This window comes from Caloenas nicobarica, chromosome 3 (assembly GCF_036013445.1).
Source record: "Caloenas nicobarica isolate bCalNic1 chromosome 3, bCalNic1.hap1, whole genome shotgun sequence".
Classification (NCBI taxonomy): Eukaryota; Metazoa; Chordata; class Aves; order Columbiformes; family Columbidae; genus Caloenas; species Caloenas nicobarica.
In genome coordinates, this window is record NC_088247.1 from 29,044,938 (window position 1) to 29,067,992 (window position 23,055).

The window sequence follows — 23,055 nt, forward strand, 5'->3', positions numbered from 1 at the left end:
TGCATTTATTACACAAATCAAATGAGCACAGATGAAAATATTCAGTGTAATCAGGAGGATTCTTATCCCCACTTCCAATTTCAGTCAGTAGACTGGCTGATTTGTTTTCTTGTGGGAGTTGTCATGTCTCACAAGAAAATCCAATTTGCATCAGTATAAAGTATTCCTCCTATGGAGATCATACCCTATTCCAGGTTGCCCTAGTGACACCCACACATTAGTTTATGGTTCTGGTTCTGTAATGTGGATTCCATCATATCCCAAAGTAGTGTAACTGTATTTTCAGAGAAACAGCTTTACCTGTATTCCCTAGTTCAAACTGACTGTTTAGAACCTACTACTGAAAAGTTAGATGTTTTCCATTTTTGTCTTTGTAATAAACCATTAAGTTTGTAAAGCTCCTTCTTTTATAATTATTGCATTAAAAATGCTTCTATTTATATGAACAAATACTTTGTAATTAGCTCCATTATTTTCATGATTGACATAAAAGAAGCGTATGCTATGCAAACTCATGACAGCAAAGCCAGTTATAAAAGAAAGAAGAAAAGGAGAAAACGATCTTGTAGGAAATAGAGCACATCTCAGTTTTGTGATGCTAAATAATTTTAGAATATGTTGGCATGAATCAATCAAGTAAAATCACAGACATCTGTTGGAACTGCAACTATTATCACTTTCACAGATTCTAAATTTCTGTGTATCATCGTATATTCCTTATGTTCCGTCTGCCTATTTTTAACTATTGAAAAAATATGTGTGAAGTGCTCCTAAGCTGGATGTTGCTGGTGTTACTATCAACTTGAAATGCTTTGTTTACTTCTAATTTAATTTTGCCTCCTCATCCTTTACTACTGTACTTGCTTCTTTAACCTTTCATTTCCCCATAACAGGTCTCTTTGTTTTTTTCTTTTTTTTTTTTTTTTTTTTCTTTCGTTCCTTACCATTGGTCACCACAGATTTTGAGCTCTCTGTACATACCTGTTTGGCTTTTTATTACAATACCCATGAACTGTGTATGATTTCTGAGACTGCCACTGCTTGTCTTCTATTACTGCTTCTGACTAATGCTGCTCCATTTGCCTCTCTGAAGCCAGCAGCTGAAAGTCAGTGTGTTCCACTCCCTGACATCACAGCATATTAGTTGTTAAGATCACATATTTTTTGAGACAATTTTATTGATTTCCCCATGATCCTGTTAGCTGCTTTTGGCAGAAAATAGGACCATGAAGACTGCTCCTGATTCAGGAGCTATTTTCTTAAGCCTGTTAGACTCATATATAATTGTGCAGTTTACAAGCTATTTATCATAAGGATCTGATGGCATCTTTTGTGAAGAGAACAGTGTGTCCTCTTGCTAAAATTGTATTCTCATTTCTATTTCAATCACGTATGACTGTGATATAATCTTCTGAAGACAAATAGCATTAGCTACAGCTATCAATGCTCACCTATTTTTCATAGACTAGGTGTTTTTGAATGCTTTTTTTTCTAGGCAAAATACAGTTTTACATTCCATCAATTAATCAAATAGTATACACATTGCTTCCAATTTTTATCACATTAGTAGGGATTTTAAAATAGATTATCAACGGCACACAACACTGTGTTGAGTCTATTTTATTAGTGTTGAAACACTGAACAAAATGCAATTAAAATAGGTTGGTTTAATTTCAGAAAAGTTTAAATATTTAATGTCTTTTCCAGAGTTAAAATAAATCTTACCAGTGAATCCTGGAGGACAAACACAACTGTAGTCTGCAACCAGGTCTAAACAAGTTGAATTGCTTTTACAGAAGCCGTAAGTGCACTCATCAAAGTTGATTTCACAGTTCAGACCTTCAAATCCTTAGTTGGAAAAAAAACCAAAGAGCTATGTATTATTCAGCTATATCTGTGCCCTCTTTTCTGAAGCATGTATTTGGGTCTTTTTTTTTTTCCTAAAAAATAGATTGTTTTCAATTTACTCTTGTAATAAAATTTTCTTCAAGTCTTGGTGAAAGATCTTTCTAAAAGCTTTTCCTTTTTTCTTTTTTTTTCAATTAATAGGAAAATACATCTGACCATCCCCTGTATTTTAAAAGGAGGTAATAATTGATATCAAATAACAAGTTTAGGATTCAGTATTTCCATTGATCTAGTTGAACTTTTTGTTTAGCAGAGACTTAAGAATCTATATACTGCCATTTTGAGAACATTGCGATGAAGATAATTGATGCTGGGGTTTGGATATCTAATTGTAGTTTTAAATATCAATTCTCAAATAGTTACTTCTCTACTTTTTGTCTATTTGTTTCTTGTGCCACAGTGACTTTTAGAAAACTCAGAAGTCCAACATTGTTTTTTTGTACTTGAAATTGCCGGAGAATCTCCACGCTAATATCTGACATTTTATGCTCTTGTAAATGTATTCTAAGTCATGGTCATGCTACAAAATGACTATCATTAGTGCTGTCACAGGCCATGGCTGCAGGAAGACCATGACTAATGCTAAGCCATCAGCACACTCAGTGCTAGGCACATTCCCATAATTTCTCGAACTGACCATGGAACCAATTTCCACTGATCCTTAAGTCATAAAACTTTAGAATTACCCTTTTAGTTCATTAATAATGTATACAGTAACAGTTCTCATTTGCATTTAGAGTTTAATTAGAACCAGATCTCACAGGTAACAAGTGAGTCACAAAACTGTCAATGTGGATGCTGAGATTTATTTTTTTATGAGCTAGTCAAGCAGACTAAACAGCAGAATGGTCTTTTCCAAGTTTAATTTTTAACTGCCTTCCAATATCTGTTTTAGCTTCTAATTTAAACTAACAAATGACAGAGGCCATACTTATGAGAATTATTTGGAGCAGTTTAATCTTTTGTGGTGAGTTTCTGAACTTATCACCACCACTTGGACGCTTGTATTAATATATAAAAACCTGAAATATTGTAAGCTATAAAATCAACTCAACGTGAGCCTCTACTTACAAAACAGTACTATTTGAACATTAAAATCAAACAAGTATAAGAAAGTTTGAAATACAGAAACAAAGTACCAGGTTATAAATCACAACCTTGACTTTATTTTTAACTAAAAATCCAATTTAAAAAAGCATAAATATTCAGAACAAACCCATTTGTGAAAGTATCTCAGAAAAACACTGTAATTTTTAATGGTTTTAAGCATTTTGGTTTTTCCTTGTACTAGTTTTTTCTTGAAAACACTAATTTGTTCATACTCTTCTGATAACACTGAGCAACATGCATTTTTAAAGACACAGAGCAAAAGTCCTGAAGATCACATTATTTTTGTCTGTGAAAATTTTAATAGATATTTGTATTGAAGATATATTACAGTCATTATTACGACCATTGTACTTTACTTGCTATGCTCAGTCACAAATCTGCAAGTTAGTACACCAGGATAAAATATTTTCTTTGTAAGTTCAATAATTACATTTTCTGTGGATTTCACATACTGCACATTTGTGTTTTCTCTGCTCCTTCAGACTTTGTTAGATCATGAGATTTTATCTGAAAAAAAGCAGCCCTTACGAATGTATCTGTCTCCATTCTTTATAAGCGTGCTTGTTTTATTGGGTACTTTCGTGGACAAAAATGCAAATGAGACTTCAGAAAAGATTGAATAACATTCTATTGAAGGAAATTTTAACAATGGTTTTGAAGACTGTCAAGAAGATGTTTTGCAGACTGCAGGCAATTTTGAAAATTGTCAAAGATAATGAAAATAAATTATTTTGAACAACATACCTTCAGGGCAAAAACAATCATAGCTGTTGACATCATTCTGACAGACAGCACCATTCAAGCAGGGAGTTGAATCACACTCATTCATTTTTATTTCACAGTACTGGCCTGAAAAACCTGCAAAGGAAGCAAGATAAGCTTTGATTTTCTTCATATTTATGTGTGCTACTCACATGAAACTTTCACTCCAAATGTTGTTGTGTAATTAAAACCAAGAGGTGTTACAATCCATGTTCCCCTGAAAAAGGAAGCTGTAAGTCAAGAGTTTCTGTATTTTATTTACAAATATTTAAATTTCACTCTTTTCTTATTCGGTGTTACAAACACATCTTTATTGCTGGAATAAAGCAATAGATGCAGTAGGAAGTACTTCCAGAAAGTAAGAATACATTCATAGCAATATGCAAACAATATACGGATTTTCAAGTGTTTTCCTTGTATCAGAATCACTTTTACTATTTTTATGATATCTTTTTTTACATTTTGTCGTGTTAATACAAGAAAGAGTACATCAATTATCTCCCATCCATTGTCTGATGCTTTCTACTTTGGAGGAGAGTAGTGAAAAAAGTACAGAGTAGAAATGCATTGGGCATAACAAAACACATGCCATACAAGTCAGGTCTTCAGCACGTGTAAACTGCATTACAACAGATGAGGATTCTGTATATGTTGCTAAAAGAAGGAATGTAGACATCATCAGAACAAAAATCCAAAGACTGATGTAACTTACAAAAGAAAAGGATAACTCAATTTTCTCATTTCTTATAGATACTTTAACAGACTGTATGTGGTGCAGGTGACCAGGCTCTGGCAGCAGGGGCTGCAGGGGGATCTCTGTGAGGAGAGGCCAGGGCTGCCCCGTGCTGGACACAGCCAGTTCCAGCGACTCCAACTATCCACTGCAGGGCATAGCTGAGCCCCCAGCCAAGGTCGTGGTGCCTTGGGGAAAATATATTTAGGAAAGGGCAAAACACTGCATGGGTAAAATGAGGAGTAAGGGGGGAAAACAACTGAGAAACAATCCTGGGAGCACCAAGGTCTGAGAAGAAGGACGGGTAGGAGGTGTTCCATGTGCCTGTGGAGAGGACCATGCCAGAGCAGATATCCACACTGCTGCCCATGGAGGACTCCACGCTGGAGCAGGTGGATGTGACCTGAAGGAACTGTGGCCGATGGAGAGCCCATACAGGAGGAGGGGAAAAGTGTTAGGAGGAAAGAGCAGTGGAGAGGAGCTCCTGTGGACTGACCACAGCCCCCATTCCCCACCCCCCTGCACTGCTTGGGGTGTGGAGCAGATGGAGAAGTAGAGAATGAAGGAGTGAAGTTGACCCTCAGGAAAGAAACAGGGATGAAGAAGGTGTTGCTTTAATTTGTCTTTGTTTCTTACTATGAAAACCTACGTGAATTGGAAAGAAATTAAACTAATTTTCCCCAATTTGAGTCTGTTTTACCTGTGACAGTAACTGGTAAGTGATGTCCCTGTCTTTATCTTGACCCATAAGCTTTTTCACCTTTTCTTCTCCTGCCATGCTGGTGAGAAGGCAGAGTGAGAGAGTGGCTGCGTGGGGGTCTGACAGCCAGTCAAGGTCAACCCACCACATGTCTCTAGCTTTGCTCTATGTTAATTCCAAATATCACCTCTAATATTTGCACAACTATTAGCACATTCAGTTTCACTGGAAGAACAAAAGAAATCACATCTTCACCGTTACTATTTTTTTTTTAAAATCCATATATAAAATGAAAGTGTCTCTGTTGAATGTGGGTTTTTTTCTCTTCTTCTGTTCACTTTCTTTCCACATACCTTAAGTAATTTTTCAGATGGAGAAAAAAACATTCATTTTTTGTATTATGTTCCCAGGACATGAATTGTGAAACATGTATAGTAAAAGAATGCCACGCTATCTATGTAAAGAAAAAAATTATATTATTTTCTTAGAAAAATATTTTTTAAATAACAAATGAAAATAAATCAATAAATTAAAAAAATTGCATCTGTTAGCAAAGACAGGTGATTTTACATATTTCCTTCCTATTTTTGTATCATATTTAAAGTCCCTCAACCTTATCTCATTTAGAAAACAAAGGCCTTCAGAATCATCATGAATGTCACTCTATGATACATTTCTAAATACCAGAAAAATAATTTGTATACAGTTGATATTTGTGTCTGCACAATAACAACAAATGAAGATAAATAATGGAGTTTCCCAGCATGATCAATGTTTGAGTTCTTTTCCCTTTTTCTTGCAGAATTTATTTGTGAATTCTAATATACAGTTGAGTTGTCACATAAGATACAGAGCACAACCTGCACAGAATGCAAAACAAGTCAGATATCAGACAAGTTTTCAAAGAATCCCCTTTTCAGTCTTAGACTGAACATTTTTAGGAGGCACCATACAATCATCACTACTTGGATCATTCCAGATGATCATTCTAAATGTAGATAATCCATAGTAGTTAATATATATCGATAGTAGAGGGTACAAAACATGCAGATTAATATGAAGTAAACGGCAATTCCAGAGTTCCTTTCACAGATGTTATAATTTACCAGCAACTCTAGCCATGCTGTTGTATTTGGAAATATGATTAGTCTTTACTTTTTGAGAGGATACATTCCTAAGCATTAATGGTGAAAGTAACATCCGGGGAATAGATTTTTGGTTAAGAACACATTGTTTTTCCAAAAGTCTTCCTTTCTGAAGTGAAACATCACAGATGTAATAAAAGAAAAATAAAACAGTGCTGTTCAGGTTGAAGCGTAGTTAAGGTCAAACCAGAGAAATCCACGCTGTCCCTTCCAGGTTAGCTTTTTGTCAGTCTGTTGCTTTGTGGAACTGACCTCCATAACCTAGGATGTCCCCAGTTGTCCTAAGTTCCAATGAGCTTTCATTTCCCAGCACTTGAATATTTGATAAAAGCCTTCATTTAAAAAATAAACAAACAAAAATCCAAACAAAAAGTGGAAGTATAATAAAATTACTATACAGCATTGAAGTCCTCAACTAAATTTGACTAATATAGCTTTCACTACTTATCAAGATCCCTCATTAATTGGTGATCTTTACTCATACGTGTATTTACTGTTGATTCCATTTTATATGCTATTTTAAATGCAGCCTTTAAGCCCATATTCAAGATCAGAAGTAATCTAAAATCTGAAATATTTGGATGCAACTGTGCTCCTAGGAAGAACACAGCATAGGCGCAAGCTAAATATTTCACTAACCCTTCATGCAGGCTCAAAGACACATCTATGTCCAGTTCATTTCTGTTGGGAGTAGGTGAACCTTCTCACACCGAACCCATCCTACATATGTTGTTTCAATATAAAATTGCCAGCCTGGTTATCTTTCTTGAAGATGAAAAACCTACAGCAAATTATTATCAAGTATAACATGCCAAACTGCAGGGGCTACCAGTGTAGATACTCGTAACATGAATATTTGTACCATAAAATATTTATGGTTCCAGCATGAGAAGTGCTGATCACCTTTTTAATGTCCTTCTCAATAACATATCTGTTGACAAAGATGTCGTTGAACTGCTCTTTCAGATAAACCTGTCTCTTCCCAGCAATCTCATTCCTCACACAAAGTCCTGTGGTCATAGAGACAAAACCCTGTGTGTGGCACCTCCTACAGAACCAGGAATCAATGTAACATGATATTTCTTCTTCTCTTTTTGTTTTGTCACCTGGACTCAAACATTCTTGCTGTCCCCGTGTGTTATGATGTTGACCTCGTCACCATAATCCATCCTTAGCTCAAGAAGAAAATAACTCCTAGAGATTTAATCAAACTGATCCTTGGGAAAATTTTCCACTGCCCCTATGTGGCTGTAGCCTCTGTCTTTACTATTCCTGCAGGTTTTCTTTGAATTAGACTTCCTTACCTCAGTTAACACTTCTGGCTTATTTGCAAGGGCTGTGGAAAAGATCTGGTTTCTCTTGTCTTCGTATATTTTTACGTATCTTGATATTCCCACTCAGTCTTCTGTTGCTTTAAAAAACCTAAACAATTTCTTCCACATTTTCCTCATAGGTCTTGTTCATGCAATCTCTGATGAGTCAAACTCCTGTCTTTTCTGTTCCTGCACTTGTGTATGATACAGTATTCTAACTTGGGCTGTAATGTGCAGTGAATCCTTAAATATACATTTCTTAGAACAGTATTTGTTATATTTTTGCAACTGTGTGATGTTTGTGAATCATGTCTAATTTAAATAACTGTATCTCCCAAATTGCCCTCTGCAGAACCACAATCTAAATAGTGTTTCATATTTTTTATTTGTTCAGTTTATTCCTGCATAGATATCCTGCTTGTATATTCTTAGATTGTAAATTCTTAGATCTCTTTGTTAAATTATATCACTCAAAACCCAAAGAGAATTACAAATTCTCACTGTTTGAAAGAGTCCAACAAAGGTTGATATCTTCTTCTGAAGTATTTTTAGTATGATCCCATTGACTAATGTTTGGTTTTTGGTCTTCCAAAATACAGAACCTTTTTTGTTGAATTGAGGCTTTGCTAGTCATTTTCCAACTTAAGATTGCATAGTTGGTAATTTTGAAGGGGTGTTTTTTGCATGTTCCATATTGACCTACTTTTATTTTATTTTCTTTTATGTCATTTATCATACCAACTTTGTGTTCTTCCAGAAATAGAGCTTTGAATATCAGAAACTTAAATTTGTGTAAACATCTAAAATTGGGAATTATATGTGATATGTCTGATGATCTGATCACCAAGACAATTGCTGTTTTAACACTTGGCCACTATCACTGACCATTGTAAAGGAAAGAAAAAATAAAAGCAGCTCAAAACAGCCAAATATCCCCATCCATTTGCAGTGACAAGTGGTTTCATATGTAAGCACTAATATTAGGAAGTGTATGTCTCCAAACCTGTCCTAGTAATGATCACTACCTGGAATGAAACACAACAGTCAGCAGGTGACCAATATGTCTATTTTCTACAAAACTGAAGATAGCTTAGGAAAGTTCCTCAGATTTCTTAGGATTACAAGTTTTGAACAGGTCATTACAAGAACATTAATAACTCTGAAATGGTATTTTTATTCCTGAAGTTCCTCTGTTTTTCAAGAAAAAGAAAAAGTAGCTACAGAAGACCTGGTATAGATTTCAGTTGGAATAATTCAGCAACAGACCTGCAGCCTATTCAAAACAGTCCGACTATGCTGTTGGGCTAGCTTTGAACATACTAGACCTGACATGATGGCGCACAGCACAGCTACAGCAGCTCACACCCCTTAATGGGACAGCTGATTCTATGAAGTGTCTAAGCAAGAGGTAGAACACAGGATGAACTCTATGCTGTGATAACATATGCTGTCCATCTGGTTTAAAGATACCATGATCTCACAGACACACATTGTCACATTTACTTCCAAGGCTAGTCCTACCCAATCTGACTCTCTTCCACTGGGGAATGTGAAATAGGCAACTTGACTATTCTGATTTGTGTCAGCTGATAACCTCACGTCGAAAGAAAGCAGAAAATAATAGAAGAATGAGATTAATTCCTACTGAAAACACAGTTTGAGAGTCTTACAAGCTACTAAGTTTAACATCAATGATCGTACATATAACTGTTCCACAGCATATCCAAATGCAGAAGTGCATATTTGTTTATTCCTTATGATTTTGTCATGAAAACAGTACATTGAAACCAATGAGTGAGAATGTAAATAAAACCCCTCAAGATGTAAAGTGGTAGCTGATGGCAATTATGGGAACATGCTCAAGTACTCAGCCTGCATATTCTATATACAGTTCTGTATACTAAAAATTTGGCCATAAAAATTTGAATTGTAAATTTAGAACTGATTCACAAGCTACTAGGAAGGTGCTATGGTTTCAAATATCTAATGGAAAACATAACAAAATGAATTAGATTTAAAATCTGTTTTGCATGACCTATCTTACTTCCTAACAAGTGAAGACACATAAAATGATTCTTCATATTTTAAACACAAACAGTGATTTCCCAATGTATTATGAGATTAAGCATCATGAAAATGAAAAGCCAAGAGGAAAAATTAATTAATATAAATCCTTTGTTATAAATTCTAGCAGACCACATACACGAATTATCACAAGTTTATTTTTTCTTTTATTAATATATAATTATTTCTTTAATGTATTTCAAACTGAGAGCTTTGAAGATCATATCAGATTCCCAGGGAAGTTATTGTTTCACAGGACTCATCAAAGTTCTTAATTTAAAAGTCCAGAAGAGTGAGTTTGGAGGTACATGTAGTGCCAGTTGTGACATACTACAATTTAATATTTTAAGTTTTGCTACAACATCAAGTTGGCACTGCAGAAATTGCAAAACTCTGAGACTAGAGCCTTTCTCCAAGTAATAATGAGAAAGTTGTTTTTTAATTAGGCAACAAATACATAACTTCAGAGTTTTATTGTTTATCTCTGATTGCTATGCAGATTCACAATCAGCCATTCAGGAGGAGTTCTAACAAGATAACTCCTGCCAGCTTCAGATGATAAAATAAATGTTCAAGAAGTTAGATTGTTGAAGACAGACGGGAACCTTTATTCACTCCTTTTATAGATATTCAGCTTTCTCAGAAATAATTTCAAAAATCTTTTCTCAAGGGACTGGTAGAGAACAGATATCCAATACCTGATTTCTCAACTCTTTCTTGTTTTATTATATTTGTTAATAGGTAGAATAAAGCATTATTTCTTTAACAAGTTCATGTTTAGCATCTTTTGTGTTTTCTTCTGCCTTTTCTATGAAGTTTTGCCCATTTTGCAACTTATTTGTTTTAAGTTACACATTATTAATTGTCAACTAACAATTGTTATTGTCACAACCTATTGCTGCTTTTCTTCCCCACTAGGAGGAAGGTAAGAATTTCTACATGTCATAGAGCAAAAGAGGAGGGATGGGAAACAGAGCTGTAATGAAAAGAGATATTCCTTTAAAACAGTGAGAGAGAAAGAAAATTCTTCAATATATTAGCTGCTGCTGTTAGCCACCAAAATGCCAAGTTAACGTAACTTTTATTTCTAATAATAAAAAATCTTCATGATTTGGCTTCTTTGAACAATTCTGTAAGGAAAAGATGAGAGAACACTACTGTTCTGATAATTTCTTATCTTTCACAGTAGCAGTGGCCATCTTTTATCCTGTGTCCAACAAAGGAGGGTCACCCAACTAAAAGAAAAACAAATAGATATACACTATCTTATTAAAAGTGCTCAGTAATGGAAGAAAAAATAAAAGGTTTTGAAGACCTCTCAACATTTTTCTACAACATGACATTAAATCTCAGAAAATAAAAAAGAAAAAGAGAAAAATATATTGGACTAAAAAGAGACCCACACAAATCACAAGGGAAAAAGAAGTCTCACTTTCTGAGAAGCCATCCTATTAAACTGGGATTAACAATATTCTTCCCTGCAAAGGTATTCTGTACTATCACTTCCATATAACTCACAACAAAATGCAGGACTCAGTTTATCTCCAAAGATAAGGCGGCTGAGATATTTTTTTTTAGTTTTCTTTAAATAAAGATTGAAAAGAAGACCATCTGCTTCCCTCAGAATGGAAAAAATGCCAAAAACAAAGAATAAAAGAAAAAACTCTTAGAAATGTGACTGAAGTCCTCATGTGGGACTTAAACCACCTTGAAATCTGTTCAAGGGATGATACAGCAGGGCATAATCAATCCAGGAGGTTCCTGGAATGCATTGATGATAACTTCCTTCTCCAAGTGATAGAGGAGCCAACGAAGAGAGGTGCTATGCACAGTCCTTGTTCTCACCAACAAGGAAGAGGGACCCAAGACAGCTGGTTAACATTCAAGGATCACTGCCTCCAAGCTCGGGAGCAATGCATCCCAACAAAGAGGAAGTCAGGCAAAAATGCCAGGAGACATTCATGGATGAATAAGGAGCTCCTGGACAAACTCAAAAAAGGAAGCCAACAGAGAGTGGAAGCAAGAAGAGGTAGCCTGAGAGGAATACAGATAAACTGTTCGAGAAGCCAGGGATCAGGTTAGGAAAGCTAAAGCCCTGATAGAATGAAATCTGGCCAAGGACATCAAGGGCAACAAGAAAAGCTTCTATAGATACATTGGTGATAAAAGGAAGACTAGGGAAAATGTAGGCACTCTCTGGAAAGAAATGGGAGATCTGATTACCTGAGATATGGAGAACGCTCATATACTCAATTACTTTTTTGCCTCAGTCGTCATGAGCAAGAGCTCTAGTGACACTGCCCAAGTTACAGAAAGCAAAGACAAGGACTGGGAGAATGAAGAGCCACCCACTGTAGAAGATCAGGTTCAAGACCATCTAAGGAACTGTCAGGTGCACAAGTTTTTCATGTGAATGTACTAAAAAACTACAGGAGAAATTCCTTTTGCCTGTGTTTTTTAGCATTTTGACCTTTAGAGAAATGGGGTAGTTATGCATAGCTGCCAACCTACCTTTTAACAGTTGGACTCAATGATCTTAAAGGTCTTTTCCAACCTAAAAAATTCCATGATTCTAATGTAGTTGCTACAGGCCAATTTTTTAAAGTTTCAACTATTTAGAACAGTTCTGTGCTTTTGAAAATGTTAGCTTCTGATATTTTTTCCCCTAAAAGTATAGAAGATTAGCAAGCACAGAGAAAAGCACCTCATTCCTAAAAATGGAAAAAATGATTTTCAATGCTACTCTCCTCTTTCTTAGTATTCCCTATTTCAGAAGTCATCTCCTGAAAGCAGCACTTTGTAGAGAGCTTCCAATAGAGGTACCAACAAGTGTATTATTCAAGTAAATTTTAAAATAAATACTTAATATTGTCACAGTCTTTGCTAATAGTGTGAAAATGTCTTAGGAGCTACTGCTGTCTTTTCAGGGTCAGAAAAAAAAAATGCACCATCGGCAATAGACTTACCATTGCAGACAGTCTGAAATCTGGGAAAATTATAGTGGCTCATAGCCTTCAATATGACTGGTTGGGGTGTTGCAAGTACTCCCTGTGACAAGTCAGGGCAGGGACACTCTTTTGCAGAACGAATGTAAATGTCCAGTGTCTGTTCCTGACATTCTAAGGATATTTGTTGCAGGAGGGCAAGTAGGCAAGGAGAAATATCATAGAGGCAAATACAGACCTGCAGATATCGGAGACTGTTTTTTAAAGGTTTTCATTATACAGTTCACTTCCTGCTGTTGCAGCTGTTCAGAACTATCTAGGGTATATTACAAACTATGGATCGAGAGGGAAGAAATTAAAAGCGTAAGTCAAATCTGTCTTTAATAGAGTTGTTTGGTGTACACAGTGTGAATTATCCACTCTGAAGGATGTGAAAGGCAAACATATTGATAGATTTTTATTTCTTTTTCTCTTCCTTGTTGCATCTTTAAAAGAATTTGTCCTGCAGACAGAAAACAATTTAAATGTGATTTGCAATTATCTTAATTTGTTTCTGCTGAGGTAGATTATTCATTTTCAATATAGTGTCATGTACTTTGATTGTGTTTATTTCTTGCTGATCAGAATGCTAACGAATGACACCTCTTTCACAAACATCAATTAGCCATCTTCATGTGCTGGAAGAACATGAGGAAGAGAAAGCTTCGTTTGCATTATTTTTAAATCAATAATGAGTTAAGGGGGGGTGTTTTTAAGCACATTATAACCCTTGTATTCACACTGAATTACCTACTTCTATTGTAATAAAATTGTTAGACAAGAAGATAGAAGAATTTAGTCAAGTAAAATAGAAATACATCTGCATGCTTGAAATTGTACCAGATTGATGTGGTTTTAACTGGGATATCATACAAGTTTCACTAGTTCCATACACATGAAAATATGAAAATAAATTGATGTCAATGTTAACGTAGAATATAAAATTATTGCTAGTGGGATAGTACATGAAATGCTGTGTGAGGGGAAATAGTGTATTTGTATTTAATCAGTTTATGATGACAAAATTGTAAAACTAAGTGTCTAGTGAAAGTTTGTAGGTATAAGAATCCAGATGATAATTCAAAGATGATCATGTGTACAAAATATTCCTGGTTTACATTTTATGAGTATCACCAAACAATTTGGATTGGGAAAACTAAGGTAAGTTGCTAATGGACATGAGGCTACTAGAAGAAATATGAAAGGAAAAATTTACTCCGTGCAAAATGCAAGGACCATTAAGAATCAAATTTGAAACAACTGAGATCAACCCCCTTTTCTTCCCACTTGTAAAGGCCATAGGAATGAAGCATGCAGCTTTGTGATATGAATGCATAAATGCCAGTGCACTGCTGTACAACTGTGTCAGACTATATGAGACTTCCAGGAGTACACTAAGCCTATCATTACACAGTCAAAACCATAGAATCACGGAAAGGTTGAGGTTGTAAGGGACGTCTGGAAGTCAAACTGTGCAAACCCTCTGCTCAAACAGGGTCACCTAGAGCCAGTTGCCCAGGATCATGTCCAGGCAGCTTTTGAATATCTCCAAGGATGGAGACTCCACAACCTCTCTGGGCAACCTGTGACAGTGCTCAGTCACCCTCACAGTAAAAAAGTGTTTCCTGATGTTGAGATAGTGCCTCTTGTGTTTCAAGATGCGTCCGTTACCTCTGGTCCTGTCATTGAGCACCACTGAAAAGAGCCTGACTCTGTCTTCGCAACCTCCCTTTAGCTATTCATATACATTTATGACATCCCTCCTGAGCCTTCTCTTCCCCAGACTGAACAGCCTCAGCTCTCTCAGCTTTTCATCATAGGAGAGCTGCTCCAGTCCCTTAGTCAACTTTGTGGCCTTTTATTGCACTTTTTCAAGTAATTCCATGTTTCTCTTGTACTGGGGAGCCCAGAACTGGACATAGTACTCTAGGAGTGGCCTTAGCAGCACTGAGTAGTCAACATGATGTTTCTTTACCAACGAAACCACAAAACCATAAGTCATGAATACAAAGAAGACAAAATTTTCAGGCACAAAGCCAAAGTAACTTTGTATTCAAATTACTGGACTTTAAGGAATCAAACATAGTTTTTATTGCAATGGTTATAAGTTTTGCTGTATTTTAAAAGAGGCTTTTCAGTGTTATCAAACATCAATGCTGCAGTAGCAATGACCACATTGTATTAAGAAAGTTATAAAACAGGACTTTGTTTATTCAAATTTCACATGTACCAGTAGCACTGGTAGTATGTATTAGCTGTTTATTGGTTCACATGCAGATGCGGAATACATACTCCCTTTCCATCCTCATACATGCTGCTGTAACAAACATTTGCCTTTCCTCTATGTGAGTATTTCAAACATTTCTGCTCCATCCTCTTATCCCATATGATGACTTTGGCATCCCCAACATGATGCTCTATGAACTAGGAAACAATTATTTTCCTTCACTCATCCCACTCCCTTCTCCATCAGCCAATGATAAGTGCTATCAAAGAGGTGCCAGCCTCATGAATAAATATTTCCATGAATCCAGTGAAATGGCATATGTCCCATTAGCAAATACTTTCATACAATCCAGAGCACATTTGTGGAGATATTTTATGCAAAAATGTATTAGTGTAATTTGTGGCTTAATTTATAATAACCTCCCAAATTATTATAATATTATCATATGATACGATGTAACATAATGTAATGTAATGTAACGTAGCATAACATAACAGAATGTTTGTATTAGCATAAAAGTAGGTAAAAAAATATGATCTGCATAAATATTTTGACATTGCCTTCACTGAATGGCAAATAGCTATAGTCAGAGCATGTCACAGATGATGCAGCTGTGACACAATTTTTCTCTAAACTGAAAACTCAAGGGTAAAAAACATCTGAAAGATTAATTAAAATATTAAATTATCTTACTTCAGTTATTGCAAGGAAGGAATTGGTAACTGACAGTTTTTTTGGCTATGTGTCTGGAAAAATATAGCATAATTATTTACTAAGGATATGGTTTCATAATCTTTTTGCCAACATACTCTTACACTGAACTAATTAGTTTCAGCTCTCAGGATTTATAACTCTTTATTTAGACTTCATCCTCAAGATGGGGATGAGATTTCTGTTTCCACTGGTACTAGTCATAGTTTTATCAGCTAATAGAAAGGTAAAATAAAGCATAATAAAAGGATCAAGGTTCTCTGGGAAGCAATTTCGTGAATGCAATGTTTCTTGTGAGAGTCTTCTGCATATATGAAGTTGTCTAAAAGTAGAGCCATTTTTATAGAACTGTAGATATCCTGTGAAGACATACACAGTCAGCTGACTCATAATCATGTTTCATATGTCAAAACCTCAGCATTGTTTTATTTTTCAGAGACTAATTTTAAGGAATATATCATAAAAGGAAAAAAATATTTTCAGTGTGCCATGACCCAAGAAGCTGTGGGTTAAATCTAAAAAATGCTATTGTTTCAACAGAAAATATGAGTTAAAATATGTTCCCGATATTTGATACTTGAGAACTGTGATTCCACCTTCTCATTCTTAGCAGAAAGGCCACAACCACAGAAAAAGTAGTCTGCATTATGAGTATGTTGGAGAAATGAGAGTTGCTTCTTAGGCCCTATAGGTATCCTGCTCAATCAGAACTCCCTGGATGCTTAAATCTATTAGATCACACCCTTAATCACTAAAGGCAAGAAATTTTTGCTATTATATTTTATTTTCGTAATGCATCTATTTGTGAAAAGGAAACAATATATGTCTATCTTGTGTATAACTCTACTAGTTTCTACAAAATTACACTAATACAGATGTGGTCTAGGATCAGCTTCATGGGAGTTTGAATTCAGACACTTTACTTTAAACTCACAGATTTTTAAAGTGGTAAGACTCCTAGATATTTTCTAAGGATGAAAGCATGAAACTGAAAATATTTTGTTACAATTTTAAAGTCTCAACACTTAAAATGTCCAACTAAGCCAGATACTAAAGTAGGTTATATGTGAATCACTTGCACACAGGTTATGCACTGAAAAATAAGGTGCGTTTGGAAACTGAACTGTCTACACCTCTAGTAATGATGTGTGAACTTTCCTTGTTTAGATCACACGTTTTTGAGTCTTGGTTCCAAAGCAAGATCATTTCTTTGTTAAAAGCCTAAATTGAGAACAAAAGAAAAACAATCCAGTCCACAGAACTGATTGGATAGAAAGCCAGAAGAATGGTACAGTATTTTCTACTTCAAATGTATATTGGCAAAATAATGGAAGGGTCTCTGTATGGGAATACAGCGGAAGAAGGACGAGGAGGTTAGTTAAATGTAAATATGCTCAAGTGACTTGCAGCTGTCTGTAGAAAAAGCACATACATTGCACTAATTGTTTTACTGACCTTGTGTGCTTGACAAGTAGAACCTCTGTGTTAGATAACATAGGCCTATGAGAAACTCTAGACATCTTATCTCTATGTCTGGGATTCCTGCTTTGTTGTGAGAAAGAGCGGGAGGCTGCGCCTGCTTGAAGCCTTGAAATACAGGCGAGCTCAGCAGGCCCAGTGATCTTCCAGCAGGGCTGGACTTACCAGCGCCTGCGTCCCCACTTGTGTTACTTCTGCGCGGGAGCTCAGGTGCTACTTCAGAGATCCCCCAGTAGAGAGGTAACAAAAATAAAACTTGCTCTTTGCAAATGCATTTGTGGCCTCTGGCTCTTCTTGTGATGTGCCTGCACCTGTGCTCACAGTCTCATTAGAGGAAAGCGCTGCTTTTCAAGAAGATGTAAGAAAGAAGTTTCCTGCAGTGAGAACATTCACTGAAACAACTTCTCCAGGGATGTGGTGGAGTTCCTATCACTGAAGATTTTCAAGATACAGTTGAACAGGTTGCTCATCTAGGTTCAGTTTACCACAAAAGATTGCACGAAATGATCTTTCGAGGTCTCTTCCAACTTGGGCTGTTCTATGAGTCTATAATTTTTAAAAAATTCTGTAAAAAAGGCTAGAATGACAAGGGAAACAGAAAGCTTGTCACACAACAGAGGACTCGGAAAGTTTAGGTTGTCTTGTGTAACGAAGTGTAGGCTGAAAGGAGATATGACTGTTTCTCCTAAATCTGCCAATGAGAAAAATCACAAAAAAAAGACTATTTCAAACTATTTAAGTTCAAAGGTAAGTATCACAGGTACAAAGTGACATTGATTTTTCACAGACTTAAATTACATAGTAGAAAGCCTTAATCAGCAGAGAGCAGTGAGATTCTGGAATAATCTTCCAGCTGGAATGGTTAGGATGAAAGCTCACCAACTCTGAAAAGTAATTTTTACTGTAATGGTTGCAGCAAGTCAAAACTAGATTATTGTAGGAAAACAGATTGTGAGACGGTTGGTTATCATCACCAGAGACTGGAATTATTAGTTCAGAAAGTCCCTTCTAGTCATACATTCTTGAGATTTCTTGTTTGTTTTTTTTTTTTTTCTTTTTTCTAATTTTATTTTACCAAAGTTCAACTAAACAAATCTTTTACTGAAAAGTCTGGAAGTATAACCAGCATGAAAATTATGGCAAAATAATATTTGTAAAGTATTTGAAATATTTGTTGAAAGGAAACTATTATTATTATTATTATTATTATTATTATTATTATTATTATTATTATTATTATTATTATTAAATAAGACATATATAGATCAGTTCAACAGTTTTACAAATTGGACAAATTTGTCTGGTCACTGCAGTTTGATTTTCTGCTTTTCTTTATCTTTTTTTTTTTTTAATAAATGGTAGGTTATAAAATTTGGATTGCAAATGAATAACAGGAAATATCTACGCATGTTTGTGCTATTTATGATTTCTTTTCTTCAGAGAGCTCCACAACAACTGCAATGGTGCAGCTATTTCACAAAAGACACGGTATTCAGTTGTCTAGATGTAGCTTCCTTCTGCTATTTGAGATGTTCTGGGGTGCTAAAGACATCTGCAAAGGATAGAAGTCTTGAGGAGTCTTGAGGTCTAAAATGCTATTAGCTACCTATACTTAGGCAACTGAATCCCCCTTTCAGAGGACCTGTGTAGATGTAAATTTGATACATTGTCAAACTTCAAGTCAAACATCACAGAATCATTAAATAACTTAGTTTGGAAGGAACCCCTGGAGGTCACCATGTCTAGCCCTCTGCTCAAAGCAGATCTGATTAGATCAGTTTCCTCAGGACTTGGTTCAGTTGAGCTTTGAGTACATCCAAGCATATTCCGCAGCTTCCCCTGGGAAATCTGGTCCAGTTTTCAACCATCCTCACGGTAAAAAAAAAAAAAAAAAAAAAATCTAATCAACATTTGGAGATTGGAGAGATCTGTTGCTTCGTCTCCCATTTAACAACTTCTGAGAAAACTGGTTCTGTCTTCTCTATAGCTTCGTATTAGGTACTTGCAAATAGCAAAAAAAAATCTCCTTTTTCCTCTTAGAGTTGAAGGGATCCAGTTCTCCCAGTCTCTCCATGTACAACCTGCACCAGTCCTTAAACATCTTGCTGGATGGACTCACTGTACTATGTCACTGTCTTTCTTGTACTGAGGACCAAATATAATGACACAAAGAAATAAAATTTATTTTCTTATTACTAATCTTATTAAATTATCTAAAAGAATATTATCATTTTTTTCAGATTAAAATGCATTGAAAATATTATATGAAGGTAAAAATTAGATTTGCTACGGCTACTTGCTGTATACTTATGTATTCACTAAATCTTTTCACAGAAATACTCATAATCTCCCATGAACTTCTTAAATCTGCATAAATGAATTGTGATAGTATTGGGTATTAATGAGAGGACATGAAAACTTTCATATGCTAACATGCCAGCTTTGTATTAACAACACATATCAGCAGCCTTAATGCGACAGAAGACAATATTTTTCTGAAAATCAAGATTACATTTATGATTGAATTAGCACTACACCAAATATTATTCATAATGAAGTCTTCTTAACTGTTAGAATCCAGCAAAAATAAGAGGAAGTAGTTGTTACCTCTTAATCTAAAATTTAAAATAATCCTGTAAATAGAAGACATACATGGCATTTAGGAATTTAACTGACTCCTAAGGATATTGGAATATATGTGTAGGAACATCTACTCTTGGGTTAAATGTATTGTACATACTGTAAGCAAAAGGAAATTATGCAGCTTCAGATTAAAATGGATTTACACAGAGACAGGGTACAGGAAATCATACTGGCAACATTAATTCTGGCCTTTTCAGATTCTGAAACCTTAATCATTCTTTTAATACAGTTTGTGGGTATATACATAATAGCCACATTCAAGTATTAACAAAGAAAGAATAAAGTCCCCAGTTGTTCAAGGGATATCGTATAGGCAAACTATTCTACTTCCACAAATACCACTGATCTCTATAGGATGAGTTATTCCAGACAAGTGTGTCCCCAACAAACATACTTAACTTTCTGGTTAGAGTACTAATCTATTATAAAACGAATGAAAGGAATACTGAGGATTAATCTAGAAGCATTAAAGAACAGAATCTCATCTTCTAGATGCTTCAGTTTTCTAAATCTGTGTCCAAATGATTTGTTTTATGTCTCTGGCTGTTCAGGGTTAAGCCATTACTAACTCCATGCTGTTAGGAGGGGAAGGAGGACATCCAAAACTAAGCTGTCTTGTCTTCTGCAAACCACCCTGCATCCCTATGGGATTTCATGTCATATTTTTATTTTTTAAGGTCTCAGTTGTCTGAGCATAAGATACCAAAGTGTCAGAAAACTTCAGAACAAGGAGAGAACAGACACATTAGAATTGTCTAGTACAAGGGTTAGAATTATCTGTACAGGAGACAAAGCTTTCTTGGCAGCCAATTCAAGACTGCTGAACAAATTTCAATGGAATTAAGAACAAACACATAGCAGAGAGTACATGTATTCAATTATTTTAAAAAAATATACTAAAAAAATTCCCTATATGAATTGCCCTTGTAGAGAAAAATAAAGACAGACTTGCATGTGGAAGATGTTAGTTACACAAACCATAATGTGGGTCTGAATAGAAAACCATGCCCCCTAACAGGATGATTGTATGAAAAATGTGCAAGCTGAAGCTTACTGATTTTACTTGTGCTACAGCAGGAGATATTCCATGCTTTTCTTTCAATCCTTTCTAATTTTCAAATGCCCTGTGAATTTTTGTTTAAAGATGAAAAGCATCAGAGTGGTTTCTTCCATTCCTATTAAGAACAGCATTTATTTTTTTTTTTAACATTAGTATATGTCTTTTTGAGAGGATGTCATTACTGCAGCCAAATTTATAAAGCCACATCAAAACTAAGGACGCATGAACAGCACCTCGGTACCTCCCACTGACAAAAAGCTACAGATGCCAGCAAAAAGACCTCTATTCCAAGCAAGAAGCTGAACATACCTGTTACCAAATTCAGCACAGAGACAAATATTGTTTCATTTGTATCTCTAGGCCTGAGAAACCTCTTCCTGCATCTGTGATTTTCAGGACTTATAGTTTGAGTGAAAAGAATAACAGAATTAACAGCTTGAATAAAAATAATAACTGATGAAGTACACACAGTTGTAAGAAAATACAACACATCTATGTAGCCAAAATTTTCCTTAATGCAAATGTATTAAAAGCAATATATTTACAGGATTAAAAGAACTGGTTTTGCTTGGAATTCTTTTGTTTGTGTCTCTGCTTTCATTTCTTATTGTGGCTGTTATATTTTTTCTTTTTTTTTTTTTTTGCGGGGGGGGGGTGTCTTATTCAACATTTATTTTTCTTAGAGATTTTAAAGTGAAATCAAATGAAAATATTCCTGATTAATTCACTGTAAAATAAATAAAATGGACAAATGGCATTAGAAATAGTAGTTGTACATCTGGACTCTAATAATCCAAGAGACTAAAATTCTGATGTATATATATATGCATATACATATATATAATCATTGTCCCACAGATGTACAACACAAATGACATTTTTTCCAGAGAAATATCTCAGGCAATGTGGAGCATTGTTAATTTCTTTGAAATGCTTCACCAGAATACTAATAATTCTACAACTCCTTATATTCATAAATCTGTTTAAAGTACCTATCTGTATAAGCGAAGTATTCAGGACACAACTTTACTCTAGGAAAAACTCAAACATAAGTTTAGAAATAGTCTGGAGAGTAACCTTAACTCGAAATGACAAATTGTTCAAAGTATGTAGCATTTGAACTATGTTATTTTTTGCCTCTTGCTGGTAAATGCTGCACAAATTCTATCGCATAAAGAATTAATGAATGCTCTCTAATTTCTCATAATTTATAGAGGCAAAGATGCTGAATATGACTCCCAATGAAATTGACTAGATTGACATCCTTGAAATTTGATAACCATTCATCGCAAATAGAAATCCTCAATGTGACTGTCAGAGGAAAAAAAAAAAAAGCTTAAATTGTAAATGCTAGCAGGCAGCAGATAATTGTGGATGTTGGTATGGGTAAAAATCTCAAGCAGAAGTCTGCAACTTGTTAGCTGTAGTCATCATGTGGACTTATTGTCAATTTTGATAATACCTAGACCAAATAAAAGTTGCATGTCTTGAACCTTCCAGTTAATGGAGAGACGTGAAAGAGCATCACTAATCTGATCACCAGTTGTGCTTCTGCTAAAAGACTGTTTAGACTGGTAGAACTGGGGAGATTGGGCTTTCAGAGAGAAGAGTTGGTGCTGAAGAATATGAGGTCCTCAAAACAAGGAGTAGTATTGTAAAGAAGGGGATTTCTAAAGAAGGAGGTGAAGATCATGACTGGAGGAAAGATCCTGGAAGTATGGGAACAGTCTGGAGACCAGGGAGACATGTGGAAACAATTGCCAGAGGATGCACAGAGACTGTGGCTGGTAATGTCCAAGACTGCTAACTTTGAGCAGTGGCTCAGCATGAGCCAACATGATTTTCTGCTTGAGCTTCCAACAAAATGAGAACATAGCATATGTAGTGCTGAAGGGGTGCAAGTGGGTGTGAGTGTGTTCCATAACCAAGTATGGTAAGAGCTCTGATTTGGTTTGTTCTTAAATAAGCCCCATTGTCCAGATCCACTAGATCAAGAGACTGCCACTGGTGGTCTTATGCCCTGGATGCTCTCCTCCAGAGCCACATCATTGCTCTTAATACTCTCAAGGTCTCCTTGACAGTGGTGGTGCCCATGTGGAAGAACAGTAGATGCAATGTCCTGAGGCCCAGCCAAGCCTCAGCAGTCTCTTCACTACATTTTAGATCCAACTGTTTGGACAGCAGTACACCTGTGGACATCAAACCAGGTGAGCAAA

At 35.5% G+C, this 23,055-nt stretch overlaps 1 protein-coding gene across 1 annotated transcript in view; it reads right to left on the bottom strand.

Annotated features, from left to right (window-relative positions):
* Nucleotides 1-23,055, bottom strand: part of EYS (eyes shut homolog) — an 826,250-nt gene that overhangs the window by 601,777 nt on the left and 201,418 nt on the right. The window contains exons 12-13 of the mRNA XM_065631328.1: nt 3,763-3,876; nt 1,726-1,848 (exon numbers count right to left, since the gene is read on the bottom strand). Coding sequence (XP_065487400.1) covers nt 1,726-1,848; nt 3,763-3,876 — 237 coding nt within the window. The remainder of the gene's footprint in view (nt 1-1,725; nt 1,849-3,762; nt 3,877-23,055) is intronic.